Raw genomic sequence first — 21,999 nt, 5'->3', positions numbered from 1 at the left:
CCTTCCCCCCAGGCCCCGCCCCCATGCCTGGTGGCACAGACACTTAGTGATTTGCTCCTTAATTGTCCCCCAGCTAGGCTGCGCAGATGCCGCTCTTTAATCTCTCCTGATAAATGAATTGTGCCGCTCCTTTAATCATATGTTCATATCCAAGCCAATTTGAATCAATTTGGCAGGGAGCGTGTTGCAAGCGATGCCATGACTGCAGCTTCTCCCCCCAGGGCCCCAGAGCCAGCACGTCTGCTGTCCTCATCCTCAGCAGAGAGCCCAGGAGGCCCATTCAGGGAAAGGATCTCCTACCTGAATGGAGGGGACTTTTCAAAGTCAATCCTTCATTCCTGTCCTCCAGGCTGGCCCTTGTGTGACCGCAGGGAGATTGATTCCCAAAGGCCTCAGCAGTGGGAGGGAGGGGGGCGAGTCCACAGCCTTCCTTGGTCACTGAATGAAGGGCCCCATTATCATCCCTGGGAGAAAATGCTGCCTTAAATCTAGCCCGGATCCTCTCTGTTCCCCTTTCATTTCCTCTGAGCTGGTTCTCGGGGAAGGTGGAACACTTCATCACCTTTTACATAGCAACACATTCCAGGCCGGTCTATGATAATTCGTCTTGCCTGCTACTGGCTGCCACCCCAACGCCTTTCATCTTTTCCCAGAAAGTACTCTTTTCTAAATCCTCTGGCCTGGTGGGCAGTCCCATGCTCGGTAATGTACCAAGTTCTGCGCGTATGGGGCTGCAGCTTTTTCACCTACGGAGTGTTGTCCACGTGCCCAGTGAAAACAAAAAGAGACGAACAAAACCTGCTAAACTGAGCGCTTCTGCCGCAGGCCCTGAGACCTTGGAGAAGGGGCTTACCATCTTGGGCCTCAGTTTCCCCATCTGTAAAACAAGTTGCAATTGCTGGCAAGAACCTTTTGGCTCCTGAGTTCGCAGGAGCCCCTCACTGCTACCAACAGAACCTTCCCCCCACCCCACCCCACCCCGCCCCGCCCCGGCTTCATCTCCCTCGGTGGGGAGCCAGAAGGACCCACGGGCGGCGCTAGCGGGCGGCTGGATCCCGGTGCTGGGGGAGGGCCGTCTTCTCCCAGCGCGAGGTCTCTCTGGGGTCGGTTCGGTCCAGCAGCCGGGCTGCGCCTCTAAGTCCTCTTCACGTCCTCCCCTTTTCCCTCGCCCGCTCTGCCAGTTCAGGCAAGCGCCCTCGGGTTCACTGGGAGAATGGAGTATATTAGAATATTCATATCTCATTTGCATGACCTCAGCCTCTGGAGCGCCGGGCCTTTGGCTCCGCCCCCGCCTGGAGGTTCTTCCCGAAAGCCCCGCCCCTTAAGAGGTTCTTAAGCAGCAGACCCGCCGGCGTTACCCTTTGAGGAGTCCAGAGGCTGAGCGCCGGTCTCTGCTTTACTGTTTCCGGCCCTTTTAAGGGCTCTTGGAAGTCCTCGGCAGGAGCTGAGGCTGAGTAGCGACTGGGGCTGAGGGGGCCCTTCCTGGCCTGTCACTAGTGACCCATGGGATGAGGAGGATGAAACCAATAATAGTTGCCATTTGTTGACACTTACTGTGTCTCCAGTGCTTGTGAACTTTATCCACATAATCTCATTTAACCATTATCACAACTCTTTGAAATGTCGTCCCCCTGAGGAAACTGAGGCACAGAGAGCTGATGTCTGTCCTAGCAGGGTCCTCAGCTTGGTTCCAGCAACTGACCAGACGTCCCCAAGCTATTCTGGCCTTGTCAGAGGCAGAAGTTGGAGAGGCGAGAAAGCCAAGAATCCCTCTCATGATCCTCATCTCAAATGGCTGTGTACCTGGTATTCAGCAAGGCCTGGCCTTAGGAAGGAAACAATTCTTGGCAATTTGATGGGTAAATGTCAACCTCACATGTGTGTTGCTCCTTACAATTTTCAGAGCATCCCCCGTATATTATCACATTTGTGCTTCACGCGCTCTGTGCCAACAATATGAATAACAGTTCCATATGGCCCGGAATGCATATTTTAAGCTATATTCGCCTCAATCTAATTTCATTACCGTACAACAGAAAAAATCCAGACCATTCTCTGAGATTTGATCTGAGAGGAGTGATTTCCAGAGCAGTAGCCATTTTGGAGTTAACAAGCATTTGATTTGTTTATAAGGAATTTTAGATTTGTTTCTTCTAAACAAATTCGTTTAGAAGGAATTTTACAAAGAAATTGAGTTTTCCATAGTATAAACCCCAGTGACGGGTCATATACATAAGGGAGATTCCAAAAAGGATGTGTGCTTTGCAAGTGAAGTCAGTGACATAAATCTCCCAGTGGAATACTTAAATGCTCAGATAGAATTTGCTTTAGATATCAAAAGTCAGCTATGACAGTTTTACCAAGAAAAAAAACCTCAAAAAGGATATTAAGTTTTGACACCATCTAGGCAAATTATATTTGAGGTGGCTTAAGAGTCAAAGAGTTTCCACATTTTAATAAATTTTTATATGTTTTGTGCCACATCTGTGATCTGACTAGATTAGGAAAAGAAGCAAATGGATTTGGGGAAGACGACGCTAGGGAATTTGAAAGTGGAGAATAAAAAAAAAGGAGTTAAAAAAAAACCCATCCTGGTTCAGGGAAGATGAAGCCAATAGCTTCAGAAATGTTAGGTCTTTGAAAGACAGGTCAACGCCTGATAACCAGGCAAATATAAAATGGTATGTGTTGAAACAGGCCTCATGGCTCATAATGAATGCTGCGACTGGCATCGGATTCAGGTTGGCACCCTTGCTTGAGGGCTGCTTCTGGCCCCCATGGGAATATCGTCCTCTGGAGAGCAAAGGAGAGTGACCCTCGTGCGCAGCACTACCCCAGAAAGTCTGCACTAAAAGCACAGGTCGCATGGCCTGCCTCTGAGGGTCCTAGAGCTCATCTGTGGGGGCTGTTCTTTCCAGGGGACCACATACTGAGCCGCTGGGCTAGATTTAATAACAGAAAAGAATCTTCTGCTCCCATGAACTGGCAAAATAAGCCTAGAGAACCAACTAGAAAGTGAGGCAGCCTGACAGCTCTGTGAATGGGAACATGTGCACATGACAAACGTACACGTGAAAATACAGATGAGTTAATATGAGAAGGGACCCTGAAAATTAGAAATAGTTTTATTTAGGGATGTGGCGTTACCGATGAAGTATCTGTGCTTATAATATAAAGTTTTCCTACTTTTTTTTTTAAGTCAGTACAGATGTGTGTCTGTGCCAAACATCAAAGAAGTCCCCCAATTGTCATATTAGTGTGACTATAAGAGCAGCTTCTTTCCCAGCATTTCATATTTAGAAATAGTAGCCGTGGAGGGTAAACCATGTGGCCAAGCTGCCTAGAAACTGCTTCGATCCCTTGCTCAGGGAAAGCCGTTCTTAAAGCCGCAGGCATCTCTTGGCATGGCTGAGAGTGGAAGCTGAAGGGGAACAGATTGGAGGGTGGAACGTGAACAGGCTATTGAGCGGGGAGGAGGGAGAGAAGAGCCTCTCCCCTGCAGCCTGGAGCCCTGCAGGTGACAGGTTCAGGTGAGGAGAGACTGGTGTTGTAGAAGAGACTGGTGATGCAGCGGGGTGAGGAGAAGCCGAAGCCAAGAGTCAAGAAGGTCATTTGGGATATTTTTGTCACACTATACTTTTTTCTTTTCAAGATCTGTCAGGGTGGACATGGCTCAGTGGCCAGACTTTGTGCCTGGCTGATGGATTTGTGCTTCTCACACCTGACTCCCTCTAAGAAGGTTTAGCCCCTTAAGGACAAAGTATTTTCGCTGTTTCAGAGAGTCAAGTGGCCAGGGAGTTCTCGGCGACAATGAGAAGGGATTGGTATTAGAAGCGGGCGCCTGGCGGTTCAGGCCTTGCAGAAGGTCTGGGAGAAGTCCCCTGGGGCGTGGGGTGATCTTCATCTCCCTCCCTGCCCCCACTCCTTGCTCCCCAGTAGAAATCAGCTACAAATCTCAGCTTGTTGGGAACAGATGGCCTTGGCTGACGAATAAGCCACCGCAGGCTGCTCCACCTGTTCTCGGGCTGGAATAATCAGCTCGAGACAAACATCGGCGCTGAAATAACTCATGGCAGCGGGTGATGAGCAGGCACAGATTCCAAAAATCTCTTAAATAGACCCCCTCCAACTCTCTCCTCTCCCCAGCCCCTAGAGGCCATCAGGGGAAGGTAATGGAGCGGAGAAGACAGATAGAGCCCCAAACCGAGCATGATGCCCGAGCTGGTGGTGCCGAGGGGTTGGGGTGGGGGCGGGGGCCTGGGCAGAGGGGCGGGGCTGAGTTCTGCGTTGCGGAGGGGGCGCGGGGTGGCGCGGTAGGGAACCGTTCACCTCGGCAGGGCGGGAAGCAATTTCTCAAGAGCGTGTGGAGAACGTGGGAAGGGTTGGTCCATGTCAGGGACAAGTGTGAGGAGATCTCACCCATCGGAGGTAGTAGAAAACTGAGAATTTGGGATTCATTTGCATTTGTTCATTAAAGGAGTGGTATGCAAATGGGATCAAGCTACCAGCGAATCTCTCCTCCGCTCAGACAGCTCTGCCCGCAGCAGCTGGGAGTGGGTGCCTGGGTGCCCGTACTTCTGCGGACTGGTGTTCAGCTTCCCTCCCCTCCTTGATGAAGTCAGCTGGGCTAATGTTCCCTGGCAGAGGCAGACGGTCCCGTCCGGCAGTGGCAGCGCAGGGAAGCAGTGGTGATGGCAGTCGGGCGGTGCCGGCTGAGATGGGGGTCCAGCTCCCGTGGAGTCAGTCAGGAGAGGGCAGGAACTGAGAGAAGAGGACGCTGACTCTTCGCTCTGGGTGCCTCCCAGGCAGCTCCCCTTGGTCCCCCCGCCTGGTCTGGGGCACAGAGGGTGGGGGCTCTGAGGCCTCAGCGGCTATACTAGCCACAGAAGAAGCCTGCAGAGCCTTTGGACTCCCCAGTTGCATCTCTAACTGCCATATACAGTTTCCCGCCAGTGGCCCCTGTGGCTCTACCTGAGGCCCAGGGGGTGGGAGGACAGAGCCCTCACCCATCGTGTAGGGTCGCACAAACCTGTTCTCCATGAAGCAGGCTGTGCTCACAGAGATGCCAGGGTGTCCCCTGTCCTGCTGAGTGCCTGGCTCTGTGGCTCTCACCCTGCTGCGTGTTTGAAACACTCAAGGAGCTGTTTTTGTTTTGTTTTGTATACAAAAAGTTAAAAGAACAGTATAATGAACTTCTTTATCTATCAAGCAGCTTCAGCAATTGTCAAGACAGCAAATCTTGCTTCATCTACACCTCTGCCTACTTCCCCATTCCCTTCACTGGATTATTCCGAAGCAGACCCCAGATATGACATCACCTTGTTAAGAAATACTTTAGTGTCTGTCCCTCAAAACAGAAGAAGACTCTAAAAAAATGTAATCACAATACTCTTAGCACACCTAAAAAAATTATCAATAACTCCTTAACACCAACTAGCCAGTCAATGTTTAAATTTCCCTGATTTTAGTTGATATATTAACAATAAATTATATGAATATAATAATACATAGAATAGAAAGTAATTTCTAATTAAATTAATATATAAATATAAGATATAATAAATTATATTTATGTAAAGTTAGTTTGTTCAAATCAGGATCCAGACAACATTGAGGCGCTTTCTAAGAAATACCGTGCTCAGGGCCTTCTCTCTCAGGGATTCCCTTTTAACCGGCCTTGGGTGGGGCCCAAGGATCATATTTTTTAAAGCTCCCTGGGTGGTTTTAATGTGCAGCCAGGGTTGAGAAATGCTCTCCGTTTCCCTCTGTCAGTTTCCTGCCAACTCCTCCTCAGCCGGCGGCTAAATACCTCTGTGTGCCTCTAGCCAGTGGACCAGGCAGCTCCCACAGCAGTTGGCACCAACGTGCCTACCTGGATGGGTGGAGGGCTGCCCACCTTCTCCAGGCTCCTTTTTAAGGTGGGCTCCATGTCTCTGTAGACACAGCATTCTTTTTCCCTACAAATTCACGTACCACGTGTGCTTGTTCCTATCTCTTTCTCCCCTAATACACGAGGTGCCTGTGCTTGCCTTGCAAGCGTGGCAGATTTTTTTTCGTGAAAATAGTAAAATTCCTGCCTCAGGAAAAAGTGAGAACTTCCCTGGGGGCTGTACTCACTTGGCTGCTCAAGTGGCTCAGCGCCACGCCGAGCCGTGCGAGGGGCCTGCCAGGGGCCTGGCAGCAGGTGTAAAGGAAACCTGAGACTGAGTGGGACTTGAACCCAGCACATTTCGGGGAATCTACAAAACCTTCTTCTCTTGGAGACGTTGGCCCCAGGAGCGTTTAAGAGAATTATACCTGCATTCCTAGTTCACAGCTGTTCGCCCCTGCCTGCCCATGGCTTCTGTTTCTGTTCGCTCCCTGGCCCCTCCACTCCGCCTGCCTTTTGGATTTGTTCCTCCCTCCTGTGTCCCCCACTCCACGCCTCACTGAATGTTGGTGAAACAAATCTTGTCTAAAATAATGAGCAATCAACTACCTTGATGCTTGGGGCAGGCTGGGCAGGGGCTGGGGAGAAGGGGTAGGGAGCTGAATCATTTATAAAGCTTAATAAAGATGCAGATGAGCAAGCTGACTAGGAGCTCAAGAGCCCGGCTTATTCATTATTCAAAGTTATGTAAATGCCACTGGGTCCTGCGTGTTAGAATCCTGCCCCTTGTCCCTGCTGCTTCTCCCAGCCTCTGACAGATCCAGCCTGCTTTGTGCCTCCCCCTCCCGGCAGTGTGTCCATTCACAGCCTTTGGTGCTCGCCCAGATACCCGTTTCAGACCCTACCTCCAGGGTAATAAAAATCCCAGCTCACCTCTCTAGCCAGAGTCTTCCAGAGGTTTTGTGGGGAGGCCCTGGCCTTCAGGCAAGCCCATCTAGGTCCAAATAGATGGGCTTCTCATTTTTAAAAATTTTCAAGGAAAGAATACCATGAGAGTGCTTATATCTATGTTTTAATACCTCACAAATCTACTTAGTGGGATGGAGTTCCTGAGGTCTAACCTAAATCTCTCTTGCTGCACTGGAAGCCTACCATTGAAATGGAACATCCAACAACCAAATTCTCTTTAGTCGCTACTCTGAGAAGTAAAATGTAGGGGTCAAGTCACTCTCCAGCCTGCTGTCTCCAGACTAACCTGTCCTTGTTGCCTCCTTTTACCTTTCTAGACAACTGAACCTCCTTCCAAGTTAGATTCACACTCCTCTCTTAAATGTGTTCTAGGAGGGGCCGGCCCAGTGGCGCAGTGGTTGGGTGCACACGTTCCACTCCAGCGGCCCGGGGTTCAACAGTTCAGATCCCAGGTGTGGACATGGCACCACTTGGCAAGCCATGATGTGGCAGGCGTCCCACGTATAAAGTAGAGAAAGATGGGCACGGATGTTAGCTCAGGGCCAGTCTTCCTCAGCAAAAAAAAAAGAGGAAGATTGGCAGCAGATGCTAGCTCAGGGCTAATCTTCCTCCAAAAAAAAAAAAAAAATGTGTTCTAGGAGACCAAACTCTGCTGAGGGTTTAGCTTGTGTTGACTGCCCTCTGTACCTCCTCTTCTCCACATCATGATTACTGATTTGCACCCCACAGTTGCCTAGGTCTTAGGACTCAAATTGCTTTCCTTTCCCCTGACTCTTCTCTCTGTGCACCCTTTTTCTCATCACCCCCTAAATTTTCAATTTGGTGAAGCCGAGAGATGAAGAACTGGGTCAGAGTCGCAATGGCATCGATTGCCTCCGCTTTCCCTTCTTTTCTAGACTAGCTCGCCTCCCTCCCCCCCAATCTATTTTTAGCCTGCCTCTGTCTTCCTTAGTCTTGTTGGCAACCATGCCGGCCTCTTTCTCTTCGCTGCCCTTATCTCTCCCCTGCAGCCTGTGCAGACCCCAGCTGCCCTTCCAGAGGTCTCTTATTGCCTGCCACATTTATTTTGATTTTCTCCCATCTTGAAGATATGTAGGGTCTGCCTGAAAGGCGATGCCTGGCCACGCTCAAGCAGAAGGGAAGCAGGGAGATAATGCCAGCAGGTCTGTTTTGGCAAATCCATCAATGTTACTAACACCCTCAAGTTGTCCTCCGACCCCTTTGACAATGGCTGTCCTCTCCTCTATGCCCGTAGACTCTGTATTCCCTACGTCTCCTCTTCCCCTCTATGCCCGCACCCCACCCCTAATAAGAAATGCTCAGTTCCTCCCGTTTGGGCATCCGGACTTTTTCCTTTGGCTTTGGGGCACTGCAGCATCCCTGGAGGTCATTGTCTGCCTTCTTGGCATGCAGATTGCCGGTTTCCTCTTCTCCATTCCTGTTTTTCTCCACTCTTCCCTGACCTCATCCCTCCCACACACACTCATCCTCCTCCACATGCCCCTGCCCCTGTCCTTCCTTGCACCCTGTTTCTAGGACACACAGACTCATTTGTAAGGGGCCTCATCCAGCTCAGGCAGGGCTCAGTCAGCATCCACCACTTGTCCTTTCTCGGCCTTCTCTAGACATTGGTCTCCTCCTTAGCTGTCACCAGCAAGCTGAATAAGACTGGATATTTTGGAAGGGGAGCTGCAGCTGGCTGGGGGAGGAGAGTGACACTGAGAAAAGCAGAGGCAGAGGGAATTGCGGACAGCTGTGGAAGGAGACAGAGAGGTCCCCAACACCCTTTCTCCCCAACTTCGCCAGCTTCGGGGCTGGCAGGATCTTACACTGATGCCTCTCAGTACCTGCTTTTTCTCTCCAGCTCAGTGATAACACAATACCTAGTTTTGCAATTCACCACATTCTCTTACCTGCATCCAGATATCTGCTTGGCGCACTCCCTCTCCTCCTAGTCTGCCCCAATGCCCCTCCTCAGCGAGTCCTGCTCCCACGACCTCTGTCAAAAAGGAGGCCCCTCCCCCATCATTCTCTACCTTCCTCACCCTGCTCTGTTTTGTCCCCAATGCACTTGCCACCTTCTAACGTATAATACAGTTTACTTCTACATATTGTTTATGCGTCTTCTCCTCACTGGACTGCAAACACCACAAGAGCTGAGATTTTCTTTTCTTTTTTTTTTTTAAAGATTTTTATTTTTTTTCCTTTTTCTCCCCAAAGCCCCCCAGTACATAGTTATATATTCTTCGTTGTGGGTCCTTCTAGTTGTGGCATGTGGGACACTGCCTCAGCGTGGTTTGATGAGCAGTGCTATGTCTGCCGACAGGATTCGAACCAACGAAACACTGGGCCGCCTGCAGTGGAGCGTGCAAACTTGACCACTCGGCCACGGGGCCAGCCCCTGAGCCGAGATTTTCATCTGCTTTGTCCATGGATGCATCCACAGTGCCTGCACATACAGAGTTCAATAAAGATTTGTCTGTTGAACAAATGGGTGAATGATCTTATCTGATCCTCACACATTCCTGTAGCATTGGTTGGTGGTATTCCACTTTTTTATTGTGGTAGAATGTACATAACATAAAATGTGCCACTTTGGCCATATTTTTTTAAAGATCTTATTTTTCCTTTTTCTCCCCAAAGCCCCCTGGTACATAGTTGTGTATTTTTAGTTGTAGGTCCTTCTGGTTGTGGCATGTGGGACGCCGCCTCAGCATGGCTTGACGAGCGGTGCCATGTCCGCGCCCAGGATCCAAACCGGCAAAACACGGGGCCATCGAAGCAGAGAGCGCGAACTTAAGCACTCGGCCGCGGGACCGGCCCAACTTTGGCCATTTTTAAGTGTGCAGTTCAATGGCATTAAGTACATTCGCTTAAACCACGTTTGTGTTCGTGTTGTGTAAGACATGATGTTGTGAACCTTAGCCACCGTCCATCTCCAGAACATTTTACATCTTCTCAAACTGAATCTCTGTGTCCATTAAACACTAACTCCTCATCCCCCCCGCCCCCCAGCCCCTGGAGACAACCATTCTACTTCCTGTCTCTATGAATTTGACTGCTTGAAGTACCTCTTGTAAGTGGAACCGTACAATGTGTCCTTCTGTGTCTGGCTTATTTCACTCAGCATCGTGTCTTCAAAGTTCATCCGTGTTGCGTTATTCCCATTTTACAGACGTGATTCCCACTTTATAGAGGCTGAGGTTCAGGAAACCATCTGAGAGCGCATAAAAAGCAGATTTGGTGTAAAGTGTGGGATGGGGCTTTTATAATTCCCTGGAGAAATCGGTCTAATCCACGTGCCTAGGCCTGTAAGGCAGTTGAAGAGTAATTTCCTCTGTGTTGTATTTCCTTTGGGAACGTTTTTACTCTTACTCCCGTTTCCCACTCTTCTCCCCTCAGTGACTCCTCCTAACATTTCCACCTCACCCACTCCCAGTTTTTCTCTCCCCAGAGCCCTTTAACTCAGGTTCCTCGGGTCAAACTGGCCTGGTCTGGAGATCTTCCTGCCCGGGTTCCGTGTGAGCACATTCAGCCTCGCCTGCGTCCCTGTTTACACCCTCACCCCTCCGCCCACCCTGGGGTAGTTATGAGCCTGTTCCCTTCCAAAGCAATTAGTGCGAGGAGGCCAGCCGACTCGGCACTAATGCCATTTCATTAAGTGGGAGCAATCCTAATGATAATAAAATGGCACATTTAACATTCAAACATTGAACAGGGTTTCTAAGCGAGTGTGTCTCTCTCTTTCTTTCTGGTATAACAGCTCCATCTTCATAAGGACCTGACAATACACCTTAATGAGAGACTGGGGAGCCGAGCATCTTTTCAGAGCCAGAGAGAGGATGAGAAGCAGACAAAGAATCCAGAGGAAGAGGGTGCAGTGCACTGAGGGGATAAAGATCCCAAGGACTCCTGGGGTAATGGATTCTGTGGTGCTGGTTGAGACAATTAAAGTCTGTGAGAAATAAGGTCACATGGAAAATAAAGCCCACCATGGACTTTAATGCAATGCAATTATTTCTTTATTTATCTGTTTGTTCAACACATTTTTTTTCAACAACCATTTATTGTGCCCCCAAGATGAGCCAGATTTTGTGGGAGTTTGTGGTGAAGGGTGGCTCTAGTTTCAGGAAAAGGAACTTTAAGGGTGGTAGTGATCCACAAATCATCTTGTTTATCCTCCCCTGGGCAGCTTGAGTCAAACTCATCCCAAGTTTATCAAATGTCCTAGCAAAGAGATTTTTAACAACTGCTGTGGTCTCCTGAGCTAGTCCCTGTGCCCTCTCCTTATTGAGACATCTGTCTCAAAGGTCCTTATCACTCTGTGATTAGAGAATATCTGATTGACCTTCCAGAAGAAAAAACATAGTGGGGTTGGGGAGCTGGCCAGGGGAAGAAGGTAGATACAGTCATCTGGTGTTTACAAGGGACTCAAGAGAGGCAGGAGAAAAGGATGACATCTCCCAGCCACTTCCTTCATCTGAGAGGCCTTTCCCAGCAGGTGGCTTTACTCCCAGCTCCTGTGCACAGAAGGGAGGCTGCCGGCCAGGGGTCAAAGGTGGGCTTTGCCCAGGCCTGGGAAGCGGCTAATTCGAAAAGGTGTCAAGTCATAGGATGGCGTTAATTTCATGCTTAATTCATACAGGATCTTCCCCACGACAGGGGCCAGCTTGAATCCATGCCCTAGGGAAAGGAGACAGGGTTGTCAAGCATCCTCAGAGACAGGGGTAGGCTCTCTGGAAGTCCACTAGACAGTCCTCAGCTAAAGCTTTCTCTCCCCTTGGTCGCATCCCAAAGCCAGAAGTTGCCTTCCACCGTGAGGACCCTTTCTTCTCTGATTGCCCTGCTCAGCCCCCTTATACACTCAAGGTCTAGGCTTTCATCCTATCTAGCCAGCCAAGGATGTGGAAAACACCATCTTGCCCGGCACTAAGGTAAGCACCCCATCTGCCCCTTCTCAGGCTCACCAGAGAATCCAGCACCGATGACAATGTTGTCATGCTTTGGATGTCGATCAAGAATGAAGTGCTCATCAGGGGTGTTCTAGAAAGAAACAATCACACCTGTGTCCTCCGAGGATAGAGGGAGGAGGAAGAGCTGCAGGCTCAGAAGGCTGGATTTCTTTCCAGAAAGAATGGGAATGAGGCACAGGAATGCTTTCTGCAAGCCCGTGCCCGCTCTGGGTATGCCAGTCTTTCTTATTTGTCCATCTGCCTCCCTTCTCCTACAGAGCTATGAACACAGTAGGTACTCAGTTAATGCGTGTAAACTAACTTTAGCCAAGTTGCCTCAGGCCCTGGTGACATCTGTCTCTTCTCTTTGTCCCTAAGGCCTGCTCAACTAGAACATCTTGCCAAAAAATCTTTTAGAGCTCTTCTGGGAAACATAGTGAAGGACTGCCAGGCATAAGCCTGGTTTCCTAATGAGAAGGAATATGAATAACCTCCAGTAGGCCCTCTCTGGTAGAGGTGAACCGACCCACAGAAATGAGCTCATTTATTTCAAGTCACATCCTACGTCAGGGGTCAAATAGAGTCAGGCTTGAGCAGCGCGAGGCCTGTCTGTCCCCTGCCCTGTCCTCCAGGGCTGTGGGAGGGCCTGGCCCGGCTGCCCACACCCTTACCGTGTACATGCAGCGCTCCATAATGGCAGGCTCGGGCTCCAGGTCAGGTAAGTAAGCTCTGACAAAGTGACTCAGGATTTGGACGTCTTGGATGTCCGAGAATGCCGTGGGGCAGTCCCGCTCCTCTGGATCTGCCTTGTTGCCGTAGTGATAGCAGACCTGGCTCCCAATCAGAGCAGTATGAGCTGCGAGGGCTCGCCTTCCCGCACACCCACCCAGCCCAGGAAGCAGGCTTGTGCACAGAACGCCCCCATCCATCATCCCAGCCTTCCCCAGTCCTGACAGGTGCCGCTTATTGCCTAGCTGTCCGTTCCCCTGCCACCCATGTGTTTGCTAAGGAGGGGCTCCCTTTGTGGGGCCTCAGGACAGCGGCGGGTGGGGGGGGGGGGTGGTCTTGCGTTGCAGATAGCCAATAGTGAAGCAGACTCCTGCTGCTGCCCTACCGGGATCTGAGGGAGTCTGTTGAGAGCAAAGTTAGAGCAGCTGCCCCAAATCTGTGTGGGCCCCTGTTAGCCTCCTCTCAGCCTTTCCACTCACCTTTACCAGCCCTGGGTACTCTCCGGAGGGCAGCCCATAGATGTGGTGGGGGGCCAGGTTGAGGCCAAGGCCCAGGAAGCATGGAAAGCCCTGGGACACACTATAGCTTCCGGGAACCTTCTCTCGCCAGTAGCACACACTGATCCGCAGGGTCTTGAGGCAGGGAGAGGAAACAGGAAATAAGGAGAAAGCCATGGAGCTCTACAGACAACGGAGCAGTTTCTCCTGAGGTCTTGTAGCCCTTTAATACAAGCCTGGATGCCCCGCTTAACTCATCCATCCTGTTTCACCTAATCCTCATGTCCTTTACAAGTTACACTTTGTTATGATGCACAAAAATCTCTGAATCTCTGTCTTGTCCCCTATTCTTAGTCTTCTTCCATAACTGCCCCCATCTGTGCTTCTCTATCTCCAGATAATATCTCATATTTACTAGTGCTTACTATAGGCCAGGCTGTCTCCTAAGGTCTTTATATATATCATTTAATTTAATTTTCCAACAGCCCTCTCCCTCATTTTACAGGTGATAAAACTGAGGCTCAGTGAGATGAACAAATTTGCCCAAGTTTGTCCACTAACAAGTGGCAGATCCAGGATTCAAACTCGAGTCCATCTGGCTCCAAGGTTTCTTCTCGTCAGTGCCAACTCTCAGGCTTCCAGCTCCCCTTACCTGGAGAGGCAGCTCAAGTCCCAGGGGTCGGAGGAGCTGATTGGTCCAAGGACCTGCTGTGATGATCAAGCTCTTGGCTTGGTACCTCTTGGAGGTGGTTCTCACGGTGACTGGGAGCCCTGGTTTTATCTCCATCACCTTCTCTCCATCACACACTATGCCACCTAGCTGTCGAATTGCATCCTGAAAGGGCAGGAGCAGGCAAGGGTGAATTGGTTATGTGTGGTATTCACCCTGGCAGGCAGAGTCCTTCCCTCAGGGCAGAAAAGAGAGCACAGAAGCTAGACCTCCTCTCCCATATGGACAAGGCCCAGCAGGGTGTATAAAACTGCTCTGCCCCAAAGGTCAAGACTAAAGCCGGCAGGGCAAGGGCTCTCATCCAGCGGCGGGGTCAGGGGATAGCTGATTGGGAACCAGGATGCCCAGAGCAGAAGCTGTATTGCCCCTAGGGCTGCACAGTATCACCTGGAGGGCTCTGAGGGCCTTGTCTGCATAGAGCACTCCTCCCGACTTGTCCAAGAGCCCTACTTCTCCCCTGGCCATCCGAATATTGGGGAAACGTTGCTTCAGTTCCTCAGAGGGAAGACACTGGTGTTCCACCCCCTGCCTAGACAAAGTAGCCTGGAACATCTTTAATTCTGGATTCTCCTTCATTCCCAGCAGCAGTAGTCCAGTCTGCCTAAAAAAAAAAGGACACCTGGATGAGGGTATGCATGAGGGCCCTGGGCCATGCTCCTCATTCTTCAATAAGGGTCCCAGGGCAGGCATCGAGGAGAGTCCCAGCCTCACGTTCAAAACGCAGGTGAAGTCACCTCAATTCTGTCCTAAGAGTCTCAGCGTTACTGCGCTGCTTTCCAGCCCGCTCCCAAGTCTGCCCTTGGCTCTCACTATTGGTTTGGTTGTCCCTCCATCCTCCATCCTCAGGATCCATCCTGCCCTTGAGGGCAGAGATCCTAAGTCCTCTTTGATCTCCAACCCAGAAAGTGGTAGGTGTTCTGTGAGTTTGATAAGATTTCTTCCCCTTCCTCCTGTCCCCTGACCCCATTCACTATTTTCATCTCTGTTCTTTATCCTCTCTTTCCCCTAGCCCACTGTCTGCTGTTACCTTTCCCTGTCCCTTTTCTTGTCATATAACGTTTGGTGCCTTCCTGCGTGTCTGCCTGTGTCTCGGTTCCTTCTCAGGGGCTGCCCATTTTGTGGAAAGGGTCCCAAAGTGGGAGATGTGGCTCAAGGTCCATTCCCGGCCTCGCCTCTGTGGCCTTGCTCCGATTGCTCACTGCTCCAGGCCGCAGATTCTCCTCTGTTATCACATACTTGTTGGACTGTTGGTGGTTCCACACCACACTGGCACCACCCCCGACCCAGGGGCATGTGGCAATGGCATGGGCCATTTTTTTAGTTGTCACAGTGCCTGGGGATTGCCACTCACATTTAGTGGCCAGGGATGCCAAATCTGCAATGCTCGGGGAGATCTCACCCAAATGCCAATAGCGCTCTCATGGAAGAACACAAGTTGATGATCTCTTAGGACTCAAGTAATTAATTCAGTGATTCTATGATTTCGTTTCTCTCTACACTTCCCTCCATGTTTCTTAGTCCCTAAGGGAGTGAAAGCTGTTTCTCTTTAATGCTTTCTATCTCTCTGTCACAATAGACTAGAGCCCCCTTTTTGTGGGAACTGATCAAAATAATGGAAGGGTCACTTCGGCCCTTGGGACCACTCCTGTGTCCCCCTCGGTTTCAGCAGGTGCAGTGACCAGCATCAGCCTGGTATATCCCCCAGGTACTGCGTATAAAGCTCGTAATAGCCTATAATGGAGTCTCATGGATATTACATGCTTCCAAATCCCACATTATCTGGTTGGGGGGATTAAAGAGAAGATTGGGAGGGGGTAGGGACGCAGCAGGCCCTGGGGCCGGTGTCAGTACACAGAGCCGCGCAGCGTGCCCAATCCATTTGCCACGGCCCCCGCCTACCCAGCATTCACCACTGGTGAGAAAGCAATGAACGCCTCTGCCTCTTCAAAGCTCAGCAGAGGAAAGATGCTGTAGAAATTCCCATGGCCAGCAGACAGTCTTTTTCCTGTGGCCCCCAAAAAGACTTCACATTGGTTCTTAGGTAATGAAAACTCCCCTAGTAAATTTATTGGTCAACAGGATAATTACGAAGTCATCCAAGTGTATGTTCTTGAGCCCAAACCCAATGGGGTTGTGGTTGGGTAGAATTCTGGGAAAGACCTGGCTTAACCCTCACCTCTGCAGTCATGATGTCAGATCCCTGGCCCGGAAATTCCAGAGCAGCGTGTTCTCACCCCTGCCTGTGTCTCTCAAATACTCTGAGATTTCGTTACTTTCCCTTCCTCCTTCCTCCCTTCTTTCCTTGAAATAAGAACTCCTCTTACAGAAATGTACTCTATGGGGAAAATGAACTCATGCCAAGACAACGGGCAAATCTGTCGAATTATGAAATGCTGAGCGACGTTCTAATTCCCAAGCCGTCCTGTGGTGGATGAAGCAGGGGCTCCCCATCCCTAGGAGTAATCAGCGAGCTGATTCTGCCGGTGAATGTAATTGTGCCGATTGTAATCATTCTGCTCCAGCTCTCTGGCCCTGTGGCATTCATTTTTTCGCCCAGATATTGATCTAACAGTGGGAAATTTTCCATCTGAATTTGTGATACTGGACCCTCCCCTAGTCCGAAGATGTGTTTGGGAAATTCTCATTTTCCGTGGATCACAGCTGAGCTATTTGGCCTGAGGGAAACCGTGCACTGCCGGAGAAATGCCTTGGATTGGAGAGAGATTTTTGACCATTATGAGCAAATCGGAAATAAATGTAAAACACTGCCTGGAAATGCAAAGGCCTGTCATTACGGGAGATAGGTGAGAGGCTCCTGTGGGAAATGCCTAGAGAATTGGAAATCAGTCAATCAAAACCGGGACTGGAGAACAGGCCTTTTCCCCCCAGAATGAAGATAGATGACTTCCATGGGCAGATTGAAAATCATTTAAGTGCTTATTTTCTTAATGGCTTTTCCTAGATCCCAATAAACAGATTGCTCATTCTGCATCAATTTCTCACCCCTCTGCTCTGGGCCTCCTTCTCCTCTTTGCTCAGACCTAGGATACAGAGTTTGGGGAGGGGAAGAGTGAGAAGGGACAAGGGCATCACAGGAAAAAAAATATCCAGGAAATGACTGGTCATGGCTGGCCTAGAAAGAAGGCACCTTGAAGCGAGGCTGGGTTGTCGGGGAACCCTGGAAAGCATGCAGCTCCCGATTCCCAGGACTCAGGCAGCCAAGTGCAAAGCATTTGTTATGAACTGTGCCTTCCCGTCAACCCTAGCTGCATCCAGCACTAGGAAGAAGCAGTGGAAGATTCCTCCCAAGGGCCTTGTTGACTCCTCTCTGGCCCGACTAAAGCCTGGACTTGACTTAGGGAGTTGGCGATCAGGGATTTCCGGCAGTTACTACAGCAGGACAGGAGGCAAGTGGCAGTGGGGAGGAACTGGGAGGGGCAGACACCTCTCCCTGCATCTACCATCTCCCATCCCGGGCTCCAGCTCTCCCCTCTCTGGGTTAAAAGTGCCAGGCAAGCCAGCTCTCAGAGTCACCTTGGAGAAGGGACTGGAATCAGGACATGGTAATGGCTGCTGTCTTTGTTGGTTTCGGAGGAGCTCTTGGCATTTCATCTTCCGCTCAGTGGGTCGAGGTGGAATTGGTTAACAAAGACTGCTCCAGGGAGGGGATGTGGCTGACAAGCCAGACACTTCGCAGACACAGGAAGCAGCAGCTGCGGAGGGGGCCACCAGGTTCTGCCAGCAGCTGTACTGCCTACGGCTGTGATCTTGTCTGATATTGTCAGCTAAGCAGGGGCAGCCCGGGTCAGGAGCTAGATAGTAGGACTCAAAGGGAGAAGGCAGGGCAGGAAAGAGATGGGCCACAGAGCTGGGATTTCTGTTGGTATCAGCATCCTGGCTGCACACATCACAAAAGATTCAGACCTTGTGACTGGACATGTATCATTGTCTGTTCCCAGAATATATGCAAATATCCTGAGCCCACCCATGTTTAGTATGCCACGGTCACAGGAAGCAGTGGAACAGAACAAAAAGCATTGGGCAACCACCTTAACTACCAACTCCCGAAGGTGTTTTTTTCTAATCATCATCAAAAAACATTAAGTAAATACATTCATATCTATCAGTTAGGTTATGATATTGTGCTAGTTCTTCCAGAAGCACCTAGGAGAATAAGAATCACAAAGATGATGAATCGTTTAGAAAATCAGAATTAAGAACAAAAGCTAAAGGAATTGGAATGGGAAGTATCTGTACTGTGTCCTAAGTAAAAGAACCCAATAAATTAGTGTGCTTGCGTTAATTAGGTTAGCCATAAGAAAGGCCTTGTTAACAATAATAATAACACCTAGCACTCTGACGAACTTTAAAGGCTTTTCAAAGCACATTCGCGTCACTCTTCATTGTTCACACTTGGGGCGATGAGGCAGCAGGATGGGCTGCTAAGAGGGGTGCTGACGTGTCCCCGTCTTTAAATGGACGTTAGCAGTCTTTTGCCCTGGGATGGCTTAGGCAGGAACTTGTCTGGAGACACGGGAATGGACGAGGTAACCAGGCTGTGGTATTTTCCAAGTCGGGGCCGGCGGATGACAACCCAGAGACCAAGTCAAGTCTGCCACCTGTTATTGTCTGTCGCAGAAGCCAAGATGGCTTTTAGGTATTTAAATGGTTGATAAAAAGCAAAAGAAGAATAATACTTCATGGCATGAAAATTGTATGAAATGTCAGTGTCCATAAATACAGTTTTATTGGAACACAGCCATGCTCATTTGTTTACATGTTATCCGTGGCTGCTTTGGGGCCACAACGGCAGAATTGAGTAATAGGCAGAGCTGAATACTTGCGACAGAGACTGTGTGGCCTGCAAAGCCGAAAATAGTTACTATGCGGCCGTTTACAGAAAATGGTTGCCCAGCCCTGTCCTAAACTAAGAGTATAGTAATTCCGTGATTTGCACTAACAGGTTAAGACCCCGACTACTCAGCGACCCTCTCATAAGGTTGTGGGGAGAATCGAATGAGTTAACCTGCATCAAGTACTTTTAGAACAGCCTTAGTTTCTTATTACAAGGGCTAAATATGTGGTGATGATGGTGATGATGATGCTGATTTGTCAGATACTATTCTTTTTTTTTTTTTTTTAAGATTTTATTTTTCCTTTTTCTCCCCAAAGCCGCCTGGTACATAGTTGTGTATTTTTAGTTGTGGGTCCTTTTAGTTGTGGCATGTGGGATGCCACCTCAGCATGGCTGGACGAGTGGTGCCATGTAGGCTCCCAGGATCCGAACCGGCGAAACCCTGGGCCGCCGAAGCAGAGCGCTCGAACTTACTCGGCCACGGGGCCAACCCCATATCAGGTACTATTCTAAGCCCTTGACATACTTATCCTCACAACAGCCCAATGGCATAGATATTATTACCCCTACTTTACCGACAAGAAAACTGAGCCTCACAAAGGTTAAAGATCTGGCTCCAAACCACACAGCTAAATGTGCCAGAGCTGATGTGTGGACCCAGGTCTGCCGGGTTCCAAAGTCCTTCCAAACTCCTGTCCTCCTGCCAAAGAGGTTATGAGAATCTCCTACCCAAGGGTCCCTTTCCCTCCCTCCAGCAGCCATTCCCCTTGATGTCCACAGTTGCTGCATCTCATCTGTCTCCTCCTGCCCTTCTTCCTCCAGGGCTCAATGGAGAGAGGATACAGCTGACCCAGAATAGGTGGAAGGAACTGCCATTTATTGAAAGATGCTAGGCACTGTGCCAAGTATTTCATAAGAGTCTCATTTAATCCTCACAAAGCCCTATGAGAAAAAATGAGGCACAGAGAGGGACGGAAACTTTCCTAAGGTCACACAGCTGGGAAGAGGTAGAATACAAAGTCAAATTCAAGCCTGTCTGACTCTAGAATCGTCTTCCCTCTGGAAGATTCCAGACACCCTCCTAACATCTTTTAGTTGCCTCCTCGTCTGCTGGAAAGAAGTGTGCCCTCCAAGGCCTCAGCAATTCTTTTAGCACAAGATAGTCAGCAGTATTCACAGATGGCTGACAGGGAGGGGTCCCTTTGCCAGGCTACCCCTCAGCAAGACGTGCTCCTTTATTTGGGTGCTGGGTGCATTAGCTGCCTCTGGAATAAATCTGTAATTAGCTGCCCTAGCTGTATTTGCATAATGGATTTCACTTTGTTCTTAAGTTAATGGTGTTTTTGCAACAGAACAGTAACCTCTTGGTTCCTGGCCATTAAAATAACTGCCACCCTGTAGGGTAGAGGCATCATTTTGTAGGAAGTTCAGTTAAGAGCCACAGAGAAGGTGGGAGGGGAGAGGGCGCACGGTTAAAGTCTTCTTTGCGTCAAGAGTTGTCTGCCTTCTTCCCCGAGGGTGTTTCAAAGGTCAGTGAGGGAGGAGTCTTAAGGGTTAGAGAGAGTCCTACGGGCAAAAGGACTGCAGGCTCACTCCTTGGCAAGCAGTGGTGCCTGAGGAGCACCCCCATCTTGTTCCTACAGGAGGAGGAATTCAAAGAGAATGAAATGGATTTATAGGGGTCGCTCTGGGAGTGAGGACCCAGCGTGAAATTTTATGACACTAATATGAATATAAAGAATCAAGACAGCAGCCTTCTCTTCTATTTCAATCCCCACCCTGGAAGAGTCTCAGATGCCTCCAGGAGACATAGATACAAACTCCAGCTTTGGGTATCTGCCCACAGTGTCTTTCCAGCGGTTTTCCCAGTACACCTTCTGCCAGCTTTGGACACATGGTCTTAACCCAGTCCTGGAACTCAGAGCCTGGCAGGAGCCAGCTCGATCTGTGGGGTGATCATAATGACAGTGAGCAGAATACGTCCATGTGTCTGGCACTTCTCTACACCCTGTGTCCCTCCACTGCATTTCAAGTGTTCACGGCACTGCCCCCTCATATACTAAAAGCGCCACCAGGTGCTGGGCCCCATGATTCAAGGGATGCCCCCCTCACCTGTGTAATTGGGTTCCAGCCTCATGCTCCAGCTGGGCCCATATCTGGTAGCATTCATCCATCATCTGGGTGTAAAAGTCTTCAAGGTACGCCTTTCGGATTATCCGACTCTGCCCATGGGAGCTTCCTCGGGAGTGTGGCAGGAAGAACTGGAAGTGGAGAACAAGAGAGCCAACTGAGGCCGTCACCCCTTGCACTGCCCCCACCCCTACCCAGCTCATCCTGGCTGTCAACCAGGAGCACTTATTCTTCAAATATTTCCACATATTCTCCCTTTATGGCCGAGTCACTGACTTGGCTATCAGGACAGAAGTTCTTCAGTAGCATTAACTCAGGGTCTTTTTGCCAACATCCTTCACATCCCAAAATCCCTTTATTAGTCTCCTGTCATCCTTAGACTCAGAGAGAAGCAGAATTAGAAAGAATCTTTGAGATCCTTCTACTTTAGCCCTTCATTTTATGGACAAGGAAGCTGATGCTGACTATTTCTCTGTGACTTCAGAACACTTGGGACAAGGAAACCACCTTGGGATTTAGCAAAAGATGGAGAATTTCCCGCAAGGTTGGACAGGAATCCCTCAGGCTTTGAGGAACTGAGAGAGAAATGAAAAAGTTTTCTAACCAATCCAGCTCATTACCAAGAGGAATAGACCAAAACCAGCCTGGATAGCTGTAGGCAGAATGAGAGGGTAGAAACTTCTAGAAGGTAGGCTGGGCGGACCTGCCCTGGGAAGGACCCTGTAGGTATACAGGCCCACCCACAAGTGCAGTGGTCCCTGTAGACTGCACTGTATGGAGTCATCTTTTTTATAAGGAAAAATAAGACCTAAGTCTTATTTCCTGTGTATCAAAAAAGGAAGCTGCTATTATCCAGAAGTGGCAGAAAAAACAGAAGCCTCTGCTGGGTTTCCAGGTGAGAGGCCAGAACAGGCAGGGAAGAATCCTACCTTTTAGGCTGACACATCAGCCTTTGCCTCTAGGCAAAATTTTCTTTACTTAAAGTTACCCAAAGCAGAACTGATTATTTTTCTGGGCCAGATCAACCTTTTTGGCCCAGACAAGACTGCATGGCAGGAAGGAAGCAAAGAGGGCCTGGGACACTTCTTGGTCAAGAGCAGAAACTGGGACGCAGTAAATAGAGGAAATGTGCCCAGAAACCCAACGTGGGTCTTAGGGAGGGTGGAACTTTCTTTGCATTGTCATAAAACACACCAGGCAGCTAAGCTCCAAATTGCACAGAATTTGTGATGATTAGGTCCTTTGGCCTTGCCCCATAGCCTGCTGCC

The 21,999-nt window shown here is 49.6% G+C and overlaps 1 protein-coding gene across 4 annotated transcripts in view; it reads right to left on the bottom strand.

Moving 5' to 3' along the window:
* Positions 1-9,000: 9,000 nt before the first annotated feature.
* The window catches only part of PIPOX (pipecolic acid and sarcosine oxidase), a 46,643-nt gene continuing 33,644 nt past the window's right edge, over positions 9,001-21,999 (bottom strand). For 2 of the 4 annotated variants that reach the window (XM_070227746.1, XM_001504192.5), the window contains 7 exons: positions 20,714-20,862; positions 14,134-14,347; positions 13,669-13,851; positions 12,999-13,151; positions 12,462-12,620; positions 11,806-11,881; positions 10,843-11,521 (listed from right to left, as the gene is read on the bottom strand). In XM_070227746.1, coding sequence (XP_070083847.1) covers positions 11,391-11,521; positions 11,806-11,881; positions 12,462-12,620; positions 12,999-13,151; positions 13,669-13,851; positions 14,134-14,347; positions 20,714-20,778 — 981 coding nt within the window. In that variant the 5' untranslated portion in view covers positions 20,779-20,862 and the 3' untranslated portion in view covers positions 10,843-11,390. Of the gene's footprint in view, positions 9,288-9,909; positions 10,056-10,842; positions 11,522-11,805; positions 11,882-12,461; positions 12,621-12,998; positions 13,152-13,668; positions 13,852-14,133; positions 14,348-20,713; positions 20,863-21,999 lie in introns of those variants that run through there. The other 2 variants (XR_001377339.3, XM_070227745.1) reach the window with 2 other exon arrangements.

The sequence above is a fragment of the Equus caballus genome, chromosome 11 (genome assembly GCF_041296265.1).
Source record: "Equus caballus isolate H_3958 breed thoroughbred chromosome 11, TB-T2T, whole genome shotgun sequence".
NCBI classification, from domain to species: domain Eukaryota; kingdom Metazoa; phylum Chordata; class Mammalia; order Perissodactyla; family Equidae; genus Equus; species Equus caballus.
The sequence above is the reverse complement of the archived record's forward strand: the minus strand, read 5'-3'. Positions and strand labels throughout refer to the sequence as shown.